We start from the raw sequence: 26,726 nt of genomic DNA, 5'->3' as shown, positions 1-26,726 counted from the left end.
TTCCATTTAATTTCTTGGATTCCAATTACAATGGGAATTCTTCTTTTTGCGTTTAATTAATTGCATTCCAAGGTCATGAAAATTTCTCTTTTATCTTCAATATTTCTCGTAAAATAATTTCATCTAAAATAAAATATCCATTATTTCAATATACTAAGAATTTTTCTTTTTCCATCCAAATGATGAAATTGCAAATGTCATAGGAATTCCTCTTTTAACATTTAAATATTTCTCATAGATAAAATAAATTTATCTAAAAATTCATCTTTGAATTTAAATGAATTATCCAATAATTCTAATATACTAAGAATTTCTCTTTTTTCATCTAAATGATGGAAAATTCTAAATATCATAGGAATTTCTCTTTTAACATTTAATTATTTCTCATAGATAAATAAATTTATCTAAAAATTCATCTTTGAATTTAAATGAATTATCCAATAATTCCAAAATGCTAGAGATTTCTCTTTTTCCATCTAAATGATGGAATTCTAAATGTCATAGCAATTCCTCTTTTAACATTTACTTATTTCTCATAGATAAATAAATTTATCTAAACATTCATCTTTGAATTTAAATGAATTATCAAATAATTCCAATGTGATAGGAATTTCTCTTTTCCCATCTAATTGATGGAATTCCAAATGTAATAAGAATTTCTCTTTTATCATATAAATTTATCTATGCAAAAAGATAAATATAACTAAAATCTTTCTTTAATTTTTACATAAAATATACATTATATTAGTATTCCAATTTTTTTCTCTTGATTCATTGGAATACAAGGATTTTCATTGTCATGGGAATTACTCTTTTAACATAAAAATAAATTACTAGAAATTTCTCTTTTTCTAATTCACTAATTATGCATAAACATAAAAATTTATTTTTTCATGATTACAATGAGAATCATTCAACTAATCTAGGATGATAATTCCTAGAATATGGTAGGAAGTCCTCTTTTTATATTATGACTGTAATTATTTTATGTGTTTATTTTACAAAAAAAAATTCATAGCTCCGCTGCTATTACTGATAATTCTCAATTTAATTGAAAGAATGAAGTTTAATATTATTGATATGATTAGAATGACCAGTAATTAGATCATTATCTAATTATGGATTGATTCATAATCTCTATGAAATAAATATTATAAAAGCATTAAAAAGCTATTTTTTGACCTCCAATTAGACAAGCATAGAATTTACTTTTGGATTAGAGAAATGCTTCATGAGAAGCTTCATTTGGATTGAGAATAGATCATAAGAATGACCATTCTTTAGGGGAGAGAGAGAAATTATTATACTTAAAAACCATTCAAAATTAAGCATAAATAAAAAATTATGTGTTTCTTTATTACAACACATCAAAGAAATTCAATAGTATTCAAAAGCCATTCAAATTAAGCTTCTCAAGCTTGAGAGAGATTCAGAAGAGAAACATTTAGAGTTTTAATAAGAAAAAGATAATAATCCACACTTTACCTTCTAATTTACTTGATTCTTTGATCGACCCCCAACCAATCAATTGGTTTGGTATATTGTAGGAGTCACAAAGGAAGATTGAAGAGAGAGAGAAGATCCAATCTCTTCAATTTTGTAGAGGTTTTTAGAGAATAATAAAAAATATCATTATTTCAGCATAATACTGACATAAGATAGTTCTCATATTTTTTTACAAAGGACTAAGGATCTATTTATAGGTGGGGAAGGCCTCTAACCAAGTCCAACTAATTTCTAGAATTTTTTAAATTCGGTTTAGTTGAATTTGGACAAGATTTGATCCTAGTTTGGTTCCCTTTTGATTTAGTTTGATCCGAGAGAGGAGAGAAAAATATCACAATATTTTTGAGTTTAAAACTCCACCACATGTGAAATAAGCACCTCCTTGAAGGGCCCCCTTTTCCTTACACATGTGTCAAAAATGAATCATTATACCCAAAATATCTCATTTTTTTAGTCATACTCATAGTTTTTTACTAATAAACCTTGTACTCAATCAACTCTTCATCTTATGTGGGCATTTACTCATTTTTAGATATTTTTCTTTTATAAATTGGATTTATCTCCTCCCCACACATGGATTGATCCTATTGGCCCATAGGAACCTTAATTGGACCATAATCCAAAAATTTCTGAAAATCTAGACCCTTAGGCTAAGGTCCTTTATACCTATTTTCAATTAATTCCAATTGCACATTGGAAAGTTCTTTTTGAATTTCTGTTTCAACAGGGGAACCCATTTTAGACACTAGGAGGATTTTTATATCCAAAAATATCTCAGCAATTAGGCAATCAGACATAGCAATGATAGAGGGACTACATGGATCAACATCCTCACTAAACCGAATACCTAACATCTTCGAGCCATTGAGATCTATACCCCAAATGCACATCCCAATAACATTTGTCATGCCAACAATAAGAGTGTCATCAAGTTTTGCACCCCCTGTCACTTCAATCCCATCAAGCTTTGGTTCTTTACCTAACATTTCTATAATTCCTATAGATATCAACCCTATTCCCGCACCTTGAACATACTGACTAGTCCAAGAAGAAGGAGGGTAGTCCAAGGGCTCCGTGAGTCCCTACTATCAAGAGCTCTCACATACGACCTCAATGAGTCATATAAAAATACGGTCCTATAGATCTCTAAAATTATGGGTAAATATGACGGAACAACTGATCTTGTTCAATTCATTCAAATATTTAAACAGAGATGTAAAGCCTTTGAAAATCCAAACTACCCTACCACGGTACATGCGTTGAACCTATGCTTAGAGGAAAATTTTAATCGATGGTTCATCACATTGATGCCAGAAATCAAGAAAAACTTCAGAACCTTGAAGTTAACCTTATCCATGGCTTTTCAAGACAAGGTGATCGATGGAGTGCAGCAAAAGAACTCTATTAAATTAAGCGTAAACCAAATGAAACCATTAAAGATTTTATCATTCAGATAAAACTCTTGAACTCACGATGTGAGTCATGGGAGAAATTAAAAGATTCTCAATTGAAGAGATGTTTCATGATGGGCTTAAAGAATAACAACTTACACAGCTTGATCATTGTATCCAACTTAGAAACATTCGATCAATGTTATAAAAAAGCAATACGGTTAAATGACAACATGATGGAAGATGATCATGATACGAGTGTTTCCTCATCTAAACCAAGTGAAGCAATGGCAAAAGAAAGATTGATCTCGCAATTGTCATTCCCTGAATTCTATGGAGCTTTGCTTAAAAGCTTTTAATCGACATCTCTAAGAGAGGATGAAATCCTTCAAAGCTAAATATCCTTAATGCCTCTAAAAGTAAGGAACGAAATACCTTGTGTTCAGTGCAATCACTATGACCAATTCAATCCCCATTATGTATACAAGACACCTATTTTTCTATACTGTATGTATTGTAAATCCTTTGGTCATGATACTACAAAGTGTCCCAATTCATCAAAATTGACTCAAAACTGGTAGAGCTTGCTAGCTTCTCCCTCATGCCATCTCCCGTGCACCATACAGAAACAGTCCAAAGGGTAGTAACTGCTCAGGAAGCAGTTAAGCAAACACTTCAGTGTTTCTATTATCCTGGACCTCACAAAGTGATAGACTACAAAGTTTGGAATACTTCCATGCCCATAGTCACTAACACTTTGTAACCCATGTGTGAATAATGTGGCATTGACCATATGTTCCAAGATTTCCTAAGACGAGTTGCTTCAATGCAACTTGTCTCACAAAATATAACTCTAAATATCTTAAGTGTACAAAATGAGAAATTATTTACGGCATCCTTGAATGTACTTACACGCTTATAAGCCAAGACACGAGTGTAAAAAAGAATACAAAGATACACTTTGAAATGGGTAGAAGAACATGCCTTAAAGCAGAAACCAAAAGAGAAAACAAAACCTTCTAAACCTAAGAAAAACAAGGGACAACAAACTATCGAAACCAAGGTTAAATTAAAGGATAGAAAAAAGGAGCCTATGGAGGAACATAAACCCAAAAGAGCCAAAAGCTACACATGATGTAGAATCATCCACCTCAAAGGCTACCACACAAACCACAAAATCCACATGTGCAACGGGAATACAAAAGTCCAAAAGAAAATTCGTTCTCGTCGCATATGGACAAACATAATGAAAACCTAATGATCCAATGAAAGAAGATGAAATGAGTTCTAGTATGTCACTTAGTGAGAATGAAACAAGTTCTGATTCGACACTCACTACAACGCACGAACCAATCAAGAAACTAGAACCCACCCAACCACCTCAAATTGAAAATCATGATCATATGACATATGCAAAACACAAAAAGCAAGCTCAAGAGAGCATGCTTAGCATGGTTGAGAGTCTTAAAAGATCACCAGCTGTTATTGAACCTCATAATGCCAATCTTAAAAAAGAACCAAAATACAAAACCCGGAGGAGTATCGCTTTCCCTTCCAAGAGGAAGACATACTCTAAAGAAGAGTCCTTAGATACAGATTGCATGAATTATGCAATTGAGAAAGCACGTGAGGAATTCAATGAATCCCTTATGAAATTAAAACAGTCTCTCAAAACCTCATTTGGAGGAATTCTCTTCTCTCATGGTGAAGCCAGCATAGTGTCAGGACTTGCACCTTTAAGGGCTTAACACAAGTTATACCAAGACATAAAGAGCTCCATAAAACAAGATTGTAAGGATTCACAAGTTTCCAAACAGAACTCAGTTAGACTTGTCAGAGGACCAAGTGTACCATTGTACACATTGGGTACTCTTGAAAAAGCTGAGAGCCAAAAAGAGGACGAAAGTGAAACAGGAATATGAAACACAAACTGAAATATCCATGGTTCCCCTTGAAGATTCTATCATGATATGGTTAATTTCTCCTACCGGCAATGATGTTAAGCGCACAAGCGCATTGATTAGCCCTCGAGCTACTCATAACATCATGACAATAGACACTTGGGTGTCATTGGGACAACCTAAACTCATCTATAAAAAAATGCTCTTGCAAGAGGAGCCAATTGACAAAACATTGAAGTTAAAAAATCACCACAGATCAAGCACAACTTTATCCAACATAAGAACACAATCTCATTAGACCCTCAAGTTATAGGATTTGTTAGGTCAACCAATACTCATAGATCATCCTGAAAGAATTCCCTTTACACAAGACTTGAACATGCCATGTTTGGGTTACTTCGAATATACAATGTATATTGAAACTAACCTCCTTACTTCAAGTTTTTTTTGGTTGAATATGTGTTGTAGTAGATTTGATTTTGGGGCATAAATGGACTGTTGTTGCCTAGGCACCACTGTGCTTTGCTAGTGATAGGGTCATCATGATGGTCAATGACACAAAATTGATAATACCATACTGTAAGGAAGAGGATCCAACCTTTTCTATGATTCTAAACACAAAAGATTACAAACCCCTTCCATAGAGTCCCCTCTACATAATGACCTACCATCTGTGTCAACGACCGACTCCGATAAAGCATCTACTCCTTCAACTCCATTCTCACCGACGAAGTTCGATGCCAAAATCTTACAGTCAGCAGCTATTCTTCAAAAAGTTCACCACGCACAACCATTTATCGCTAAAAAGAAACTCAAAGGAAAATCCCCGGAGCCTATGTCTCGTTATCGACAAACCTCACTAAAGGAAATAACCGCAAGCTCAAAAGCTTGATCATCGACAGCCACTCCACACAGAATCTAGCCTCATCATCGTCAACAATGCACATGAGTCCCAAACATGTAGCCTCAGTGCCAACTAATGTGAAGGAGAGCTCACAAGATTCCACTTCAACCAAAAAGAAAAATCCACCAAGACAACAAAAATCAAGGTATCTTAATGGCATCAAAATGTAGGTAGAGAAGCAACTACTTGTTGCTCGAGGCTACTACAAAGGTGCTAATCAAATTTAGGTACCTCGACAGTCAAAGCCTCTTCCTCAATGTAGCACTTAAAGACTAAAGAAAAAGAAAAGTACTCCACGACACCGTCCACAAAAGCCTATGAGTTCCTCAGCAAACTCTAACATCTGAACAAGTGTGGGCATCCAAAAGATTACTGCAAGCACAAGGATACTACCAAGAAAATACCAATGCTTAGTTCATGTGCACATGCTTCAACAAGGATATTATGAAGATAATACCTCTATGGTTAACACAATTGAACAACGTGAAGAAAGCATCACCACCGACTTCAATCCCAACAGCTTCACCTAAAGTTTGCCAAGAATGAAAACCCAAGAAACACCAAGCAAGTCACTCAACCACTCTCGTGCATTCAGTACCTACACAAGAGTTTATGTGTTCAAGGAACCCTTAATGGTAACCAACCAGTAGTCTTACCTACCGCCTTAACATTTGAGCTAGAAATTCAAGAATCAATTCCCACTTTTGCAACAGAGACTTAAGAGTGCATCAAAGACAAACTCACAATTCTCTTTTCACCCCTTTGGATGTGAAGTGTCAGCACGGAAGCGACACGATAGACATAAAAACTTATTCTCTTAAAAAGGAGAATAGCCACAAAAACCTGTTGCTCACAAGGTGGTAATTAGAAAAAAAAAAGCACAAGAGTCACACATATGACCTACCTAAAAGTGATAGAATATCACAAGAAACTCTCAAGGATCTTCAATATTCATTATATTTGGTTACGCTTATAGCTTACTATTCTTTTGGCTATGTTAATGTAGCAGTTGCTTCATGAGTACATATCCATACTCATCCACTGGAGGACATTTGCACCAAAGCGTCACCATCGACAACTTCGAAGTACATCTCTAGATAAGGAAGCCATGGTGGACGAAAGCCTCATCAATGGTACAATCCATCTCTTGAAATTTTTCTTTAAATAACAAACCTCTCCAAACGATGCTATCATCTTCGCAAATCAATGATCTTCAATCCTTAGTGAAGATATCTATATTAGCCTCGCAAATTAACGTAATTCTTTCAATCCTCGCCAACTAATGGCTACTTCAACATAGAGCAATTCAATAAGAGTCTATATGACTCACTTCTTGTACTTCATGTATATCTACTTTGCAAGAGCACTTAAATATACATAAAAACATAAAACTCATATTATGGAAAGAAGCATGCAAAAACACGACCTACTCAACAACATTTGACAAAAATCGTGTCACACAAAGAGACTTCATCTTCAAATGATAAATGTTGCTCCAATGAATTAAATGAGGAACTGAGAATCACCATCTCGTTCTGATGATTATGTCTACGTTCTTCAAATAATTCCCTCTTCTCTCCCATTATTAACATCTCTTAGCGTCCCCACTAACACAAATCACATGTGACCTTGCTTATGATTTCTAAAAACAAAGTGAGCAAAAAACACCCAAAAAACATGCTCACATAAATATAAAACTGTAATCATTCGCAAAAAACTTCACCGCCCCACCCCATTAGAAATTCCCAATAAACCACCAACTTTTTTATTCACTAACTAGCTTTTCTTATTCCTTCCGGAAGAACAAAGACCATTTAACGTCACTCAACATCAAAGCCATCGACAAAGCTTGCCCATTCTCCCCACACAAAGGTCTTCAATGCGATCACAAGCACACGATCGACATTATGAAGAGGAGAATGTTAACCCATTTCTAGGATTAACAAGAATTACCACCATTATCTTACATTAAGGAATCAAGGTAGATACACTAAAGAGTGATACATTCAAGATATGAAGTAATGGTATCCAAATCTACAATTTGAACGGGCGCCCGTAATGGTTTGACGGAATACTTAAGGTGATTCCTACTTCAAGAGAGTGTGATAACAAGCTAGGATGAAGTCCCAAGTGATATACTTCATGGATATATTATGAAAGTAGTCATTGTAATAGCATTAGGCCTCTTATGAGCCTAAAGTGTCTGGCCGACTACAATTTAAATAAGTGTGAACACTTATGGCCATGAATATAAGTGAATTTGTCTCATAATACAACATACTCTCCCATTGTGCAATTGAGTCTTGCTCTTGCTAATCCTCTTACTAATCGCTCTCTAATGCATGCTAGTGAGTGATGTGAGGAGAGGAGGGACGAGTATCCATAGTGTAATGCAACGGTGTGACAACACTCATGAGAGGTGCAATGGAATTGCTTCTCAAGAAGTTGTAGAGCTTGGAGACTTCAAGAATTACGAGCTCGGCCATTGGAAAGATCCTCACGACAGTTGCGGTTCACCAAGTAATCTCTTGTTGGATGTGTTAAAAGGGAGGTTAGGGTGAGCCATAACCATAATCTCACCAACCATACCAGTGACATAAGTACGAAAGCTATCACCCAAGCGGGACATCAATGTCCCGTAACACTAGTTGAGCTCGATATCTCAACATCATACATGTCTGTACCTACACCGTACTGTTGTGCTTTCAAAATCCATACCAAGGCCGACTGCCTGCTATCATACTTGATAAAGTGTGGTGCCTCGTCTCTCTCTCTCTCTCTCTCTCTCTCTCTCTCTCTCCCCCGTCCAGACTCCAGAGTGATTGAGTACTCTCTCAACCCTTAATTAAACTAATTCTATCTTTTTTTTAATAAAAATTATTCCCAATTTGAGAAATTCCAATCATTCTCTCTATTTTCAATCATTCGGATTCATTTCCTCTATTATTAAAAATTCCTTATTTTCAATCATTCCCTCTATTTTCAAGAATTCTGTCTATTTTCAACCATTCCCTAACCCCTCTATTTTTAAGAAATTTTTATATTAATTCTATATTTTTTTCAATCATTCCCTCTATTTTCAAAAATTCAGTCCCATGAATAATCCCCAAATTTTTTATGTATTTTTTTCAATCTTCATTCTCGAATCCCTCTATTTTTAAAAATTCAACTGCTAATGAGGCTTCTGATATTGATTTTGTACATTGCAACTTGTTTAAGGTACCAAAGGCACCGAATCCTTACTAGGTTACACATCATCATCCTTAACAATACATCATCACAGGTTCAAGCACTTGTCATTGGAAGTGTCGTTATTGTTTCTTGCAAGAGTCTAGCTTGATCACGCGGATCATCCACCACATGTCAAAGATAAGGGACAAGGGAATTAGTGGGTGTCCAAATATTCCACATCAAATGGCTGATGCTATTATAAGGGAGAAACCCAAGGAGTTTCCGCATGGCAGAGAGATTCGTAGCACTATCATTTTGATGAAGTGTTGTTAGACTCTTTGCCTACATATTAGCCTTCTAGGCAATAGAACATTAATTCCTCTCTCCTTGCACTCCATGTCATGGATCAAGGAGACACAATATAGGGCAAAGATTGAGATAGAGTACACACTCATTGAGTGCAATCTCTCTTTCAATATACTACGTAGGAACTAGTGGAAGAGCATGATTGCCGATGTTGCCACTGTAGGCAATGTGGATGGATGAATGGGTTTAGAGTACAATAAGATGAGGATCACCATAAGAAGGAAGAGAAGGAGAGGATTGAGACTTCTCTCCAACCTATCAAAGCAAGTTGGAAGAAGTTTGGTTGCACCATCATTTCATATGGTTGTAGTGACACAAGGCGACGCCACATAATAAATATCTTGCTCACTTCATATCTTAGCATCTATTTTTTACACGCAGTAATGTAGACAAGGAAGAGAAGCAGATCACTTAACGATTTTATCTAGCACCACATTCGTTAGGCTATTGTGGAGGTGGAGGTAGAGAATGTGATGTAAGTGGTAACATACAATGCCTCTAACTGCAAAAGGATGGGTAAGTTGATCGAGGAAGCGTTTCCAAGCATTGTGTGGACTCCTTGTACTGCACACTCCTTGGATTTTCTTATAGAGAATATTCGAAGCTTGAGTTAGGTAAGGGTGCAGCCTACCATCGAGGATTCTACATGCATAGCTTCTATCTTTAGAAAGAAGCACCAGGCATTGGCTATTTTTTGCTCCCATAGTGCGAAAGATATCATAAAACCCTCCAAGACTAGATTCCCTTATATATATTTGGTCTTCAAATGTTTGTATGATGTTCGAGATGTCTTCGTCGATCAGTGGTTGATGCACCGTGGAGCCAAATACATAATGCAAATCATGAAGCCACAAGGGCCATCCAAAGAAAGGTGCTAGATGAGGAGTTTTGGACAGAAGCACATAACATCACCATAGTCTTCAAACCCTTCTTTATCCTTTTGCGTGTCACAGATATGGGGGGATCTACCATGGGAACACTCTATCATCTTTTCCACAAGATGAAGAGAGAGCTTGCAGCATGCATAGTCATCTCTAGAGCCAGGTGAATATTAAATATTGAATTGTAAATTGTAATTTTTATTTAATATTTAAGATTTATAAATTACTATTCATAGTATGTACTTATGGTTGTTGGCATTTACAAGGTGGATGAGATTATTCACCCTGTAGAGAGGAGATGAGATTGGATGCGTCATCCAATTCATGGTATGGCAGCACTATTGCATCCTCTACAAGAGTGCAGATCTTTTCAAGGACACCGCGCTTCTATCCATGAGAGAGATCAATATAGAAGTCATGTATTGACGGATGAGAAACAAGTACACATTGATCGAGAGATGATAGGATAATCCAATAACCTTGGAGAATTTTATAATCGTGGTGTTCCATGCTACTAGAGGTGTGTAAGACGCCTCTAGATTGGTGTGTAAGTTTATGCCTGATCTGTTAGCATGTCACTCTTATGTGGATGGTGACTCTAGTGGCTTTGAGCAGCACAACCTTGATGAGGAGCTTGGCATTTCATCAAAGGGTGGTGGTAACTCCTGGTGCATGGAGAAGCAAGGTTGTTTTGAGGACACCTAGTGGTGGTGATCCAAGTGAACGTAGGTCTACTTGGGTTAGATACTCTATTGAGAGGTTGAGATATGACTATGCTTACATGGTTAAAGCAATATAGGAGATAGTGCCTCCACCACTACAATTGTTCACTACAATTGTTTATGGCATGGCACCTAAATATAAGTTTATATGCATAACACCACATATGTCTCAAAGTGTTTGGATATATTGCATATGTACATGTTCTTGATGAAGTAGAGAAATGCATCATCATTGGTCATGCTTTGGAGGAGAAATGTTATAGATGCTATTACCCTATCATTTATGTGATGTAAGTAAGCAGAGATGTTACCTTTGATGAGATGAGTATGGCTGGTATATACACTAGTGAAGGCAACTAAAGATGTTGATGTAAACCAATGATAATATCCCACATGTAGATATGTGTTTATTAGACCTAGAGAGTTCTCTAATAATAAATCCAATGTAAATCTATGGTCATGTAGGTTGAGGATACATACAAGGAATGTAGATGCATCATCTTGTGGTACTATATGTGTTGGTACACACATATTAGACAAAGGGAAGAAAAAGGTAAATTAACCTTTTGTGCCTGATCTGTCAGCATGTCACTCTTATGTGGATGGTGACTCTAGTGGCTTCGAGTGTAGCAGAAGAGGCTTGATGAGGAGCTTGGCATTATTAATGGTGGTGGTTACTCTCCTAGCGCACAAAAAACCAGCGTTGTTTTGAGGACATGTAGTGTACATAGGTATACTCGGGCTAGATGCAATGTTGAGAGGTTAAGATATGACGATGCTTACACAGGTTAAAGTAACATAGGAGATAGAGCCCTCATTGTTTCATCTATTCATGGCATGATGCCTATATAGAAGTCTATAGGCATAAAACCAAATGTGTCTCACTTGAAAGTGTCTAAATGCATTTCATATGTGCATGTTCTTGATGAAGTGAGAACCAAATTGGATCCAAAGGTAGAGAAATATATTTCACTTGAAAGTGTTTGGATGTATTGCATACGTGCATATTCTTGATGAAGTGAGAACCAAGTGTATTAAATGTGTTGCATATGTGCATGTTCTTGATAAAGCGAGAACCAAGTTAGATCCAAAGGTAGAGAAATGCATCTTCATTGATTATACTTTGGACAAGAAAGGTTATAGATACTATATCCCTACCACTCGTGAGATGAAAGTAAGCATAGATGTTGCCTTTGATGAGATGAGTAGCAATATATATAGCTAGTAGATGCAGAGAAGCAATCACATGTGCTTGGTGGACCTCAAGAGTTCTTTAACAGTGGATCCATTGTATTATTAGTCTACATGGTAAGGTAGGTTTAGGATAGATGCAAGGAATGTAAATGCATCATCTTGTGGTACTACATGTGCTGGTACACATGTATCACACAAAGGGAAGAAAAAGCTAGATCAAAGTTTATGCCTGCTCTGTTAGCATGTCACTCTTATGTGGATGGTGACTCTAGTGGCTCTGAGCAGCACAACCTTGATGAGGAGCTTGGCATTTCATCAAAGGGTGGTGGTAACTCCTGGTGCATGGAGAAGCAAGGTTGTTTTGAGGACACCTAGTGGTGGTGATCCAAGTGAACGTAGGTCTACTTGGGTTAGATACTCTATTGAGAGGTTGAGATATGACTATGCTTACATGGTTAAAGCAATATAGGAGATAGTGCCTCCACCACTACAATTGAACATTCACTACAATTGTTTATGGCATGGCACCTAAATATAAGTTTATATGCATAACACCACATATGTCTCAAAGTGTTTGGACATATTGCATACGTACATGTTCTTGATGAAGTAGAGAAATGCATCATCATTGGTCATGCTTTGGAGGAGAAATGTTATAGATACTATAACCCTATCATTTATGTGATGTAAGTAAGCAGAGATGTTACCTTTGATGAGATGAGTATGGCTGGTATATACACTAGTGAAGGCAACTAAAGATGTTGATGTAGAACCAATGATAATATCCCACATGTAGATATGTGTTTATTAGACCTAGAGAGTTCTCTAATAATAAATCCAATGTAAATCTATGGTCATGTAGGTTGAGGATACATACAAGGAATGTAGATGCATCATCTTGTGGTACTATATGTGTTGGTACACACATATTAGACAAAGGGAAGAAAAAGGTAAATTAACCTTTTGTGCCTGATCTGTCAGCATGTCACTCTTATGTGGATGGTGACTCTAGTGGCTTCGAGTGTAGCAGAAGAGGCTTGATGAGGAGCTTGGCATTATTAATGGTGGTGGTTACTCTCCTAGCGCACAAAGAACCAGCGTTGTTTTGAGGACATGTAGTGTACATAGGTATACTCGGGCTAGATGCAATGTTGAGAGGTTAAGATATGACGATGCTTACACAGGTTAAAGTAACATAGGAGATAAGAGCCCTCATTATTTCATCTATTCATGGCATGATGCCTATACAGAAGTCTATAGGCATAAAACCAAATGTGTCTCACTTGAAAGTGTCTAAATGCATTTCATATGTGCATGTTCTTGATGAAGTGAGAACCAAATTGGATCCAAAGGAATGTGATGTAAGTGGTAACATACAATGCCTCTAACTGCAAGAGGATGGGTAAGTTGATCGAGGAAGCGTTTCCAAGCATTGTGTGGACTCCTTGTACTGCACACTCTTTGGATTTTCTTATAGAGAATATTCGAAGCTTGAGTTAGGTAAGGGTGCAGCCTACCATCGAGGATTCTACATGCATAGCTTCTATCTTTAGAAAGAAGCACCAGGCATTGGCTATTTTTTGCTCCCATAGTGCGAAAGATATCATAAAACCCTCCAAGACTAGATTCCCTTATATATATTTGGTCTTTAAATGTTTGTATGATGTTCGAGATGTCTTCGTCGATCAGTGGTTGATGCACCGTGGAGCCAAATACATAATGCAAATCATGAAGCCACAAGGGCCATCCAAAGAAAGGTGCTAGATGAGGAGTTTTGGACAGAAGCACATAACATCACCATAGTCTTCAAACCCTTCTTTATCCTTTTGCGTGTCACAGATATGGGGGGATCTACCATGGGAACACTCTATCATCTTTTCCACAAGATGAAGAGAGAGCTTGCAGCATGCATAGTCATCTCTAGAGCCAGGTGAATATTAAATATTGAATTGTAAATTGTAATTTTTATTTAATATTTAAGATTTATAAATTACTATTCATAGTATGTACTTATGGTTGTTGGCATTTACAAGGTGGATGAGATTATTCACCCTGTAGAGAGGAGATGAGATTGGATGCGTCATCCAATTCATGGTATGGCAGCACTATTGCATCCTCTACAAGAGTGCAAATCTTTTCAAGGACACCGCGCTTCTATCCATGAGAGAGATCAATATAGAAGTCATGTATTGACGGATGAGAAACAAGTACACATTGATCGAGAGATGATAGGATAATCCAATAACCTTGGAGAATTCTATAATCGTGGTGTTCCATGCTACTAGAGGTGTGTAAGACGCCTCTAGATTGGTGGGATACACATGGATACCATCTGCCTCAACTAAAAGCCCTTGCACTTTGACTATTATCCCAGGTAATAATACAAAATACATATTGAACAAAAATTAGGCTCTAGAGTGTAAGATGCAAGCTTTAAGATTTGTTATAACTAAGACTTGAATCTTCGTGGATTTAAAGATTGTTCCTCCGGAGTGTGAGAGAAACTAGAGTAACTACTCTCTTATCCGTACAAAGACTCGAAACTGCTAGAGAGATTGTTGTTTTGCAAAGTCAACCTTCCACTACTTCGGAGTTTTCGAAAGATAGATAGACCAAAACAAGTTTAAAAAATTACGACATACACTTTAAAGATCATTGTAAGCTTAAAGTGATTAGTTGCTAATAGCTACTAGTGAATACATACGCCATAGGTTGATGTTGAGGAGTTCGAGTGCCCCAGCCAGTGGCATGCCAAGGAGAGCGACATAGTACGTGATGAGCAAGAGAAGATATACAAAAAGCTCACAGAGAGCTCAAGGTCATTGATAGACAAGTCACTCGAGCTCGGTCTCGAGCTCTCACGACCAGCTCCCTGACTTCTTCAACTCAACTGAGTCGTCCTTCCACCCCTAGAGGCACCAAGGTGTATACTCATGGTGCACATTCCAAAGGGAGAGGTGCCATAGTGATCAGTAGAGGTGATTCAAAGCACCAGATGCAGACTCTTCGAGAGAAGATACCTAGGACCTCTACCATTGTTGAGGAGATATCGAATACTAATGTATCAGGTGATGTGAGGAAGCGAGAGCCACTATATAGTTCTGATGAGAATCTCCTCTCACAGATGGGAACTACTCAACATCCTCATCTTCAAGCTTGGATGATGATGAGTGAGAGCCAACCATATGGCTATTGGTATTTGTACTTTGTAGTATGTACTAGGATTGTAGCTTCAACAAGACTTCATGTTGTATGTAGTGCAACTCATTTAACATTTATATAGCATACATGTTTGCATTTCAATTATTTTTTTGTGCATCTTTGTGTACCAGTGTTGCTAAATTATAAATGATTTATAATGTATTTTTTTACACATTATTTTTAAAAAGTGAACGTACTTAAAGTACTCATCTCGATGCATACTTTACATACTCGTATGCGTATTGTACCACACCACACCGTTCCTAAAGTACACAACCACTATGCTACTCCATGCTATAGTCGAGGTGTCACTCTTATAGCCACTACGGATTTCACTCGTAAGGCCACACTCGACGTCACTCCGGGTTTCAATCTGGTAGGCACTCCATTTGGTCATACTCCTTGCTCTCCAGTATGGCTCCTATACTCCTATAGATACTATAATGATGAGTCTATCATCGAAGATGAGCTAGGTAGTAGGGTACTTAGGTATCTATGTTAGCTTTGTAGTGTACAATTCAGCCACGATATCCTCACAAAGTGGCAAGGCCACCTAGAAGAGAAAATATTACATTCTTGAGCAGCTTCATAGAGAGTTTCCACAAATGCTAACCCTCTCTGAGTAATTCAACAAGTGGATGCTTAAGAGAATAAGAGATCTTATGAGTCATCATAGGTCTGAAGTGCAAGATACAAGAAACCAAGAAAATATTAATCACAACAATAGGAGACTGCTAAAGCACACCTCGAAGGATTGAGGACTTCTTACCTTGGTGCTAGTGGCACGGCTGGTGGCACTAGGCACTTCCGTACATACCTTGTAAGTTTTCACCTCTTAGTTTTTGCAATGTAAATAATATATGTATGAATTGCTAAACATATTAAAAAACTTCCTTAAATGTGTGTAGAGATAAGTAGTGGGATGTGGTTAAACTCAAGAAGAGTATGACCTCGCATGGTCTCATGAAACTACCACCTTCTTCGACAAGATAGAGCGGGAAGGACAAGAGCTCAATTGGGTCCACATCTTCAATTATATAAGTATATAATATTGTCAAACTTTAAACTTTTCAACTTTCTAAATTTTACGTATAAATTATGTATAAATTAATTTATCTTTTTACATCTTTGTTTTTTTTATGTTAAATTATCCTGATAAAACTTGTGGTTCTATTCATACAAGGACCTCTGCAGGAGCCACGAAAAGCAAGAGAAGGTGTCTTGAGCTTTATATTGCTTCTAAGGTTTTTTAATGTCAATGAGTTTCTGTATCTTGGATATGAATGTCTGTGTACTTTTCGATTTTCCAAATTTTATGCATAATTTTGATTATCTTTTTTACATGGTTGTCTTTAATGTATTTATATTTATAAGTATCAGGCAAGATATTGTGGACATAATGGGGTAGATCAAAGAAAATTGTTCTAATTTGTTCCATTTTGCCCTAAATTTTTTTCCCAATATCGGTATGTATATGTCGGTATAAAGGTCGGTATGGACATCAGTATAAGCATCGGTAAAAACACCCATGCCCGATGCATATACCTACATTTTATTCAGAGGTACCATCGATGTACTAGTCGATAAAGATACCGATGATAGGTGAATATACAAACGATCATGGTGATACCGATGTCGTGAAAAAAAAAATGTAAGTCTAAATCGCCTACATTTTATTCATAAGTACCATCGATATACTAGTCGATAAAGATACATGAATATACAGACAATCATGTACTGATGAACATACAAGTGGTGACACTGATGTCGTGAAAAAAAAAAGTAAGTCTAAATCGTTGATATACATGACGGTATTAGACTAATCTCTTATAGTGAGTACTCTCCTCTTCGGTGTTGCTAGCTCTAAGGTAGGTAGGCATGTGTCATCACCACACATAAAGCCTAAAAGCTCTTTGGCTACCAGTAGATTCCGAATCATGAAACTGATCCTCCTTTTAGGATAGCACACCAAATACATCTATAGCATTCAGAGCCATAGCTTGCCACCTTGGCTGTACAAGAACCCAGATGTCAAAATTCACACTTTAATACTTACACATAAACCAAGAAGCACATACGTGCACTGCCAGGTAACCCAATATTCTCTCTAGTGTTCAAAAACACTCAATGTGTGTACATATGCCTTAATCTTGACTTTGTAACACTACTATATGCTCCAAACAGAAAAGCCTTTAATTTTTCATACAATTTTGGCTTCAATTTGTGTTGACTTGCATCAATTTTAGAAAACCTCAAAAGTCGTATGCATTGATGGCCCCATTTGTACTAAATTGCAAGAATTTCAAAAAAGGCCCAGAAAATTTGTGAATTGTGACTCTTTAGTGTAGTACCTACAAGCTGAAAGGTTCATAAAATCTAAAGATCAAAAGAAATGCAGACCTGTAGACCATCGACATAACCCCTTGATGGTCGAGAAGAAGCGTCTCATGCCGGCTTTGATGGTGGACAGAGAGTAGCTCGACGAGAGGTGGATATGCAGAGGCTTTGATGGTGGACAGAGAGTAGCTCGACGAGAGGTGGATATAACGGCACAGTACAACAATGGTAAGCTGGTCATCCCAAAACAGAAGCAGACGAGACTGGCGAATTGAATGCTGCAGGAAAAATAATGGAGATCAGTGGGTAAGCTCTTGTATAGCAGGCTGCTCAGTCGAGAGAAGGTGCTGCTCAGCCCAATGCCTCTCCTCCCCCCTCCCTCATGCTCAGTCGGCGAGCCTCAACGACTCTATCATGAGATCCGCCATTGAAAAAGGGAGGAGCTCTCGGCTAGGCTGGGTGGTGAAGGAGGGTTGGGCGGCGGTGCCGCTCGATGTCAGCTGCGCTTTCGGGTGTTGGCGAGCAGGTGAAGGGCAACTCACCGGCGGGGATGTTTCTAAGAATGGGAAAGTAGGCAACGAACAATCTCCTCAATTGTGGGAGGCGACGGGCAGTCTCCTACGAGGTATCCTAAAGAGCAAAAGCAGAAGCAAGCCAAGCTCCGAGACTGAGAGAATGTTAGGGTTTCATCTCACAACCACAGAGAGATGGAGCTAGACACAGCACACAAAATGTTGAGACGCATCTTAACAAATAAGATTATTCAAACAATGGAGCAAGGTAAAAAATTTGACCGGTAATGTAGTTGAGGAGGACCATTGACTCTTGCCAAACTTGATGCCAGTAGAGACGGACCTCATACATATCCACGTGTCTATTGGTGCAAGCTTGCTCTTATGGGATACTTTTTGAGTTGTTTTCCATCTCCCAAAGCTTGAGATTGTGCTCAGTCAAGCTTGTAACTAGGGGAGAGGACTCCTGTCATCATCACCCTAGTTATGCCAACCTCCCACTTCAAAGGGCTGGAGAGGAAACTGCACGAGAAAACCCTTTGTTTTTATGGTTTTATGGTGAGGACCTGGCCCAAAAACATACTCTTTGTTTGTTTGATAGTTTGTAGGTCCACACTTCATTAAATATGAGCACCCGGTCACATTATAAGACGTTGGTATATTCTAAGTTATTTAACACTTGTCCACAAGCACCTTCATTAAATAGAGGCGCCCAGGCACATTACAAGGAGTTGGTACATTTTAACTTATTTAACACTAGTCCACAAACACCTTCATCGAACCAAGACAGTATCCTAGGGGTCACTCTACCACAAGCCACAGTGCTCCGAGCTACGAGACGAACTCGGCCTGCTCGACCATGACCACCACCAGGCCAAGATCCATGTGATCCTTACACATCACCGATGGCTTATGCGTCACAGTTATTGGCTAATAGAGATGTACTTAAGCCTATATAAAGGTCCTCTATCTAATAAAATGCCATATGATCTTTTTGCTAAATCTCTTGCTTGTCATTATTCCATAGTTTTTCATCAACCCTAATCACTTTCTTACATATGTCAAAACGTTGATGCTAATCCATTTCTACACATCCTAACCCTCTCTAAGAATGAAATTCAACATTCATACCACTTAGAAAATAGCTTGGAATGCTTTATGCCTTCATCTCCAAATCCATTACAAAAAGAAATGGTATGGACTTCCCCACATCAAAATGGAACAGAGCCAATGTTGCAAGTGGAGATTATCATTCTTTTGTCATTTCCTTACTACATGATAAAGACAAGGGAAGCCATCCCATGTGATTGTTCTAATAATAACAAATCCGAGCTCACTATGATCATCTTGGACTAAGGATCATAGATTCGATATTCCATTAAATCCATGCTATAATCCAAGAAGATACATTTATGTCTTTTAGCATCTCATTTGATATTCTCAGAAGATGGAACATTTTCATGACATTCACACCCACCAATGATATTTGAGTGTGCGCCATAAGATAATCTACCCAAGTGTTTGGTGGCAAAGGCATTTGGTTTAATAAATTTGGCTAAATATACATTTAATTGGTTTTGTAGGGTTTCTCTATGGACTTCACAATGGATGCACATACTTGTCTACTTTGAGTACTTTTAGAAAGTTGTAATTTACATTTCTAAAGTGTTACTTTGGATGGGAACCAAGGCGAGCAATTTCCATGCTTGGTAGGATTCCTTGGTTCTATAGGTTTGGTCTATGTGGCAACAGACTCAAAGGTGTCATCTTTCTCTCTGCAATCGAAGAGACCTTCTATTGTTACTTCTTTTAGATAGAAGGAGAAAGTTTAAGACTACCTTCTTCTTGGAGTTATCTTTGGGATAAGCTTCCTATAAATTTTTGTTATCTCAAGACCTTCTCAACAAGTTATTATAGTGTATGGCCAAGAACCAAGGAACACCCTCTATGTAGCATTGTGGTGCTCTTCTAAAAGATTTATCTTTTGTCTAAATAGTAAGTTTATATCTAGTCTATCGAAAAAAGTGGTTCTAAGCCTACCCAACCTCCATCCAAAAAAAAGTGAAGCTTTGTAGCCATGGACAAGATATTGAAAGAATCTAATCTACCATGACAACATCACAAACCTTACTAAAAAGTAATAGACTAAGAAAATGACTTACTTTATACATGCTTAAAATGATTTGAGTGTATGATAAAACAAAGACCTAAGGCATAACGCAAGTACCTCAATGATCACGTTCATTTGGTCTGTCCAATTCCAGCATACAAAAATCCAAAGAATCAATTTTCTCTGCCATCCCTTGAATTCTTGGTTTTCCATTTTACGATATTGAGAGAGAATATTCCAAGATAGTCGATGATAATTTAAGAACCGTTTCCACTCGCGTGGAAGCTTGCGATCTCCCATTGTTGATTCACATAGTTTTAAAAGTAATTCTCTTTCCATGGGACTATAGCTTGCTAAAAGAAAATGAAAGCCTTTATGGAAAGCTATACCTAGACATCAAAAACCAATTAAGTTTGTTAGAATAAACTATAAATGTGAATAAGTCTTGGAAAATGATAAAGAATTTCCAAGTTCTTTGAGCAATAAATAATCAAATAATACAATAAGTATACATCTTTTTCTAAAAAATAACGTCTACAAATACTACTAGGAAAAGGAACACAAAGGTTAGTCAAAAGCTATCCTTTTGACCTAATTATTGAGTTCTTTGCTTCCTACCATTGTAGACTCACCAAATTTCAAAGGACAGCCACTTACCATTTGCAGTGTCCTTTTTATGATAAGAAATGGTATACACTTAATAAATGCAATACCATTCCTTGTCATAAAAAGAAGGGCATTTCAAAAGACAATCACTTCATCATTTAGAGTGTCTTCTTTTAATGATAAGAAATGGTATACACTTAATACATGTAATACCGTTCCTTGTCATAAAAAGAAGGACACTCCAAATGGTGAAGTGGTTGTTCTTTGAAATATAGTGAGTCCAAATGAACAATGTAATCACAATTTTTTTATTTTTAAGAAATTTCATTAGATTAAGTTTCTAAAAGTAGGTGCTATTCGTAAAAATTGATCAGAAATACACAAGTGAAGCGATTTATAACTTAGTAAAAAAGGGACCCTCCTTTATCTTATACATTTAACACAATCATTCACATTAGCTAATAATAATAATAATGTTAAACAAAAAAGATTCCCAATAAAAAAATCAAACATCTCATAAAAGGATTATTTTTTAAGAAATCTATTTTTAAAAATCAATAAAAAAATCAAACATCTCATAAAAGGATTATTTTTTAAGAAATCTATTTGATGTGGGATTTCTAAAATTTTAAGTGAGTTTGTTTGTACAATCATCTAGTCACAAGCGCAAACACTTATTTTTCTATTAAACATAAGTAAAAGAACATTATGAATCTATAAGTAGAGTTGCATGTGCAAGTAACATGCATATGCATCATTACATTTTTTGGAATAACTTAAACAACTACTTTCTCTAGCTTGAGTATACATATATGTTGCATGCACAAGAGTACTATGCCACAAAGTAAAAGCAATCATAAGTAAAGGTGTAATATTTAGTGCATGTACTTCTCAAATTTCACTTTGACGATATTTGTTAACTCGTTTTTTCTAGCAAAACTATCTACCCACCAATTAAATCATCAATCATCAATCTTCTCTTTAACATAACTACTAAAAACTTGTCTTCCCTTTCTATCTTCGTCTTTCTCTTCTTCCTCTAAGAAGAACAATAAATATAATGCTAATTAATAAAACATGGAAATCTATGGATAAAAAGTTGGTGGAAGTTTAAACACCATAAGAACAAGAAAGAACAAGACTTAAAGAAACATAAGAAAGTGTGTTGAAAACAAAAGAACAAAGCATGCAAAGAGAGGTAAAAACATCAACTATACTTTAAATTGATTAATGGGTGCCATTTTGGCACCAATGATAAAGAGAGAGAATTATCCCACATCCTTGAACATTCGTTGTTGCTATCCTACAAAGTATATGGATGAATGGTGCTACGGACAATGTGATGTATTTTTGAAGGGTTCAACCTACTCTTAAACGAAAGAGCTTCAATATAATGAGTTCTTTCTAATATAGTATTGATTTTTCACTCATAAACAAGATTCCAACTTGTATTCTTTTTTAAAAAAATATAACTTCATTGGGAATTTTTTATGGTAGACTCCTAAACTCGCAAAACCCACATTTAAACAAAATTTGCTTTTTTATAAAAACTATAACTCGTAATTTTTATTTCTATTATCGATATTAAGTATGAAAGTGTTTTTATTGGAGAAACAATTTAAACATTCTTTACCATACTTTAATTCTATTCAAACCTAGAAGTAGTTATTGTTATCAAGGATGCATTTTTTACTTCATCTATCAAGTATGGGACAATACTCATGATATTGTATGATGGATGATCACATGATTTGATATTTCATGATAGATGGTCAGATCATTTGACTTTTATGAGTGAAGATCTTAGTATCATAGACATACTTTTTTACTACTAAATTGAAAGTTACAACACATAGATTTTGTAGCATAGATATATTAGGATTCAATGATTTGATTAAGTTTCTAAAATGTACTACTACTATGTCAACACTAGTGTCTCATAGATCTAACATCTATCTGAAGGTATTTAATCTACGAATTAGTAGGGAGTAATTCAAAATTTGATCATATCTTGCATGTAATTCATCAAAATTCGGCTAGTGATAAAGGCATGGACTTAAAGCACTCAATGGATTCTATTAGTGGCGTAAGTTTTTTCCATCCCTCAAAAACTCTCGTGGTAGGAAGAATTTTACAATATATAAGCTTGCAAATGGCCATTGTACTATTGTAATGGTGTCCTTTCTTGGGTTTTAATAAGGGCATTTCTATTGTGATGAACCTTCCTTTGGTTGATCTTTGACTATCCATTTCCATGCAAAATTAGAGATTTTCTACTCAACTTAATTAGACAAGAACTTGTTGGCAAATGAACTTTTGGTGAGCCTCTTACAACACCTTGGATGTTAATATAATAAAATATTAGAACAAGACACAATTTGTCATTTTTGAAGTAGCGTACCATGGGATGAAAAATAGCTCAACATTGAAAGACTTGGTGGAAACCTTGCTATACAATCTTAAAAGAGCAAAAACCAAGCACTTTTTAGCTTGACAATAAGTTTTTCAAAATTGTTACATAAGATGGACAAGCAAGTAGATTGAGAAATAACCTTATACGACAAAGCTTTCTTCACAATCACGAAAGAGGTGATAGGTCTACTGGAACAAGAGAAAGAGGCAAAAACAAGATATTTTATTCATTCAAATGTTTGGGCACCTATTCAAAATTCTTCTCTAAGTAGCTAATACTACTTCATTATCTTCAATGGTGTTTTTTCTAGCTATACTAGGAAACTTTTTGATGATGAATAATATTATATGATCTCATGTTTTTTTTAAATACTAGCTTGTTTGGAAACTTTTTGATGAGATAAAATATCTAGAAGTCTACCCCCTTTTCGTAAATCTTGTAGCATATGCTAAATAATAAAGGAATCTATCACCTTCAGGTTCCATGAGGTGGACCTTTGGTTGGTTTGAGAGACACGAAAAAAGAAACTAATATGTATGGCACTTTCAAGTGAAAAGAAAGCTTTACATGGTACTCTATCGAGGGAGTAACTAACCCTTGTGAAGAGATCAAATGTGTATGACCATGCATACCAAGAAAGGTAAAGTCGTAATGACTAAGACACATATTTTTTAACATATACATATATCGTTTAGGTTTTAGACTATCTAGGAAGGTAGCATAGAGATATATGCATAAGGTCTTAAGTTTTATTAAATTCCTTTAGATGTGTGTGTGTGTGTGTGTGTGTGAGAGAGAGAGAGAGAGAGAGAGAGAGAGAGAGAGAGAGAGATTTTTCACAAATGAGATAATCATCATTATGGATTGTAAAGATAATTAAAAGTGAAGTTTTACTCTCTTGAATTCCATCAACAATCTTTTGGTTAGTACACTCAATTGTGTACTTCTTACCAAGCCTCATCGTCACTAACCAAATCTATTCCTTTCATAACGATGGCTATGGGCTACATTACCTTAAAAGTATCAAATTCACTACTTGCTTCTCATTTGAGTATCCCTTGTAGTTTCAAGTGAATTATATTGGATAAGTAAGGCTTGCAACAATGACGAGTATAGAGTAGAGAGGTCAGATTGCTACCATAGCAATGCCCCAATACTCTGCCTGTATACTCGACAAGGCAAAGCCAGTTATTTCTTACTACTTCAACTCACAGCAACACTCCCAAAAAAAAATGTAAAGCCACGATCTCTGGGAGTGATTTAGACATGTGGAAAATGGAAAAACAAGCTATGTAAGAACAGTGATGATGTTGTACACCCCATTGTGCATGTTGGAAAAGTCCCATTGTCTATGCAAGATGGCAAAATAAAGAACTTCGCACATGTACTTCATATTTCAAATATTGCAAAGAGATCACCTCATGACATCTTGGCACACATGTCGTATGGCTTGGACATTTAATATGATAGATTATAAGGCTATTTCAGTGCCATTAGAGTAGAATACAAAGGCTTCTGGAGATATATGTGAGCTTTTGAAGAAGCCCCACAATGAACACTTATAGTGGCTAGCTTAATCTACATGCCTATTACTAGGCTACACTTGAGCTATGATATTGGACTTTAGAGTCAGTTTATATAAGCCTCATGAGCCATACTTGGATGTGGCTAGACAGATTCTCAAGTACATAAAGTCCATAGTTGATTACAGACTTTTCTATGAGGTTGGCACAAAGATACAACTATATGGATACACAGATGGTGATTGGGTTGATAGTGTCGCAGACACATGACTCATCATGTGGTTAGAGACACCAAATCCACATACTAAATAACTCACTTATATATCACCATGTTTACTTGATGATGCGTAGTTGCCTTGCTATAACTTTCCACTTTGATATCATTCTACTTTTTATAACAGCCTTTTACTATGTGACCTGGTTTGCCACAGTAATAGCACTATATGCTATTTGCATTTTGATTTCTTTGCCAACCACCTTGGCCTTCTTTGCTCCCCTACCTCTTCCACTTATTTATACATTAGACTTGTGTTCTTACTAGTGCCTACCATTTTTATTTCCAAAACAGCTTGAACATCGGCCTCTAGATAATGATTTGGCTCTACCTCTACATCTATCTAGGTAAAAGGCTTGCTCATGAGAATTTCCAAAGGATAAACCTCCCCCAATATTCATCTTCTCATGGATGAGAAGAGTAATCAGTTCCTAACATCTAGGAAAGTTCTCTCGAACTCCAATGGAGGTCTAAAACTGACGGTATTCCTTGCTAAGACTAATCAAGGTCACCAACACCATATCATCGTCATCTACTAGTACTCCAAGAGAAAGGACTCCTAAAAGCGTCTTAATCTTCACTCAGTAATCATTAAACTCAGTTTCCTTCAGGTTGTATTACGCAACTCCAACTTTAGCTGCATCTTCCAAGCTTGAGTATTTATGTTGTACATCATCACCAACGTGTCCCAATCCTCCTTAGGTGTTTATGCATCCTGTATAAGCACAATCATAGTCTGTCATACTATCATGCAACTAGTACACCTTTCTCACTCTTTCATGTCTTGCTTTGAATGCATATGGGGTGGGTTTTCTTTCAACCATATATGGCTCCTTTTGATCGCATGTGATGAACTCCCAATATTCTTTTTTCTACAAGAAAATTGGTCATCCTGAACTTCTATGCTTGGAAGCTTTTCTTATCCTCGCTCACAATGTGGAACAAATTGTCACATGATTACCTATAACTTATCAAATAGTGCTTTGAAAAACTTATGCACTTGCAGCAAACCTGCAATCTCTAGCATAGCAATACATCTTGTCATCCACCACCACTGACAACATATCAACCATAATCTCACCAACCATGCTAGTGACACAGGTGTAAAAGCTATCACCCAGGCGGGTCATCGATGTCCGCAATATCTATTAAGCTTGATATATCAACATGTGACTCGTACTTCATCATGAGACTGAAACATGGTCTCAAGGACCACCACGCAACCCTTCGAGAGATGTAGAATCAGATGTGAAGAATAATGGATCGCATGACTAAAAGAGCAAGCATGGTCATTGCTTGAGAATTCCACCATCTTTGATCTTCAATGGTCCACGCTACGGTGTTGAAATGCATGACACCACTTGTGCCACAATTAGTGTCCCTCTTGGTTTTGTCGGGAAGGTACCAAGTGTTGATATGCTACAGGCCGAGATTGTTGCCCCGAAACAATATCCCATAGCTACATGGCCTTCTGTAGACTCTTTATAATTAATCTCCATAGTGCTTAGTGGGGTCCATCAAGCCGATCCTTCAAATGTCATGAATCCACCAAACCCACATTCTCATAGTATGGGATTTTCTAAAGCTGGATAGGATGCTAGGAATAGAAATCCCTCCATGAATGTGAGCTCTTGGGAGTGTAAGAGAAGAGAGGTACGGAAGTGTGCACACAAGGCATTGGAATATGATGGGATGTGAGGTGCGATTGCCAAAG

General features: G+C 36.6%; 1 protein-coding gene across 3 annotated transcripts in view; it reads right to left on the bottom strand.

Moving 5' to 3' along the window:
- Positions 1–26,726, bottom strand: part of LOC147609766 (uncharacterized) — an 80,604-nt gene that overhangs the window by 6,590 nt on the left and 47,288 nt on the right. For 2 of the 3 annotated variants that reach the window (XM_086787015.1, XM_086787017.1), the window contains one exon: positions 20,314–20,585. In XM_086787015.1, coding sequence (XP_086643141.1) covers positions 20,314–20,585 — 272 coding nt within the window. Of the gene's footprint in view, positions 1–17,013; positions 17,250–17,637; positions 17,853–20,313; positions 20,586–26,726 lie in introns of those variants that run through there. The other variant, XM_086787016.1, reaches the window with a different exon arrangement.

The sequence above is a fragment of the Cibotium barometz genome, chromosome 50 (assembly GCF_041138505.1).
Source record: "Cibotium barometz isolate CiBa-2024 chromosome 50, ASM4113850v1, whole genome shotgun sequence".
Classification (NCBI taxonomy): domain Eukaryota; kingdom Viridiplantae; phylum Streptophyta; class Polypodiopsida; order Cyatheales; family Cibotiaceae; genus Cibotium; species Cibotium barometz.
This window is presented reverse-complemented; position numbering and strand designations above follow the sequence as displayed.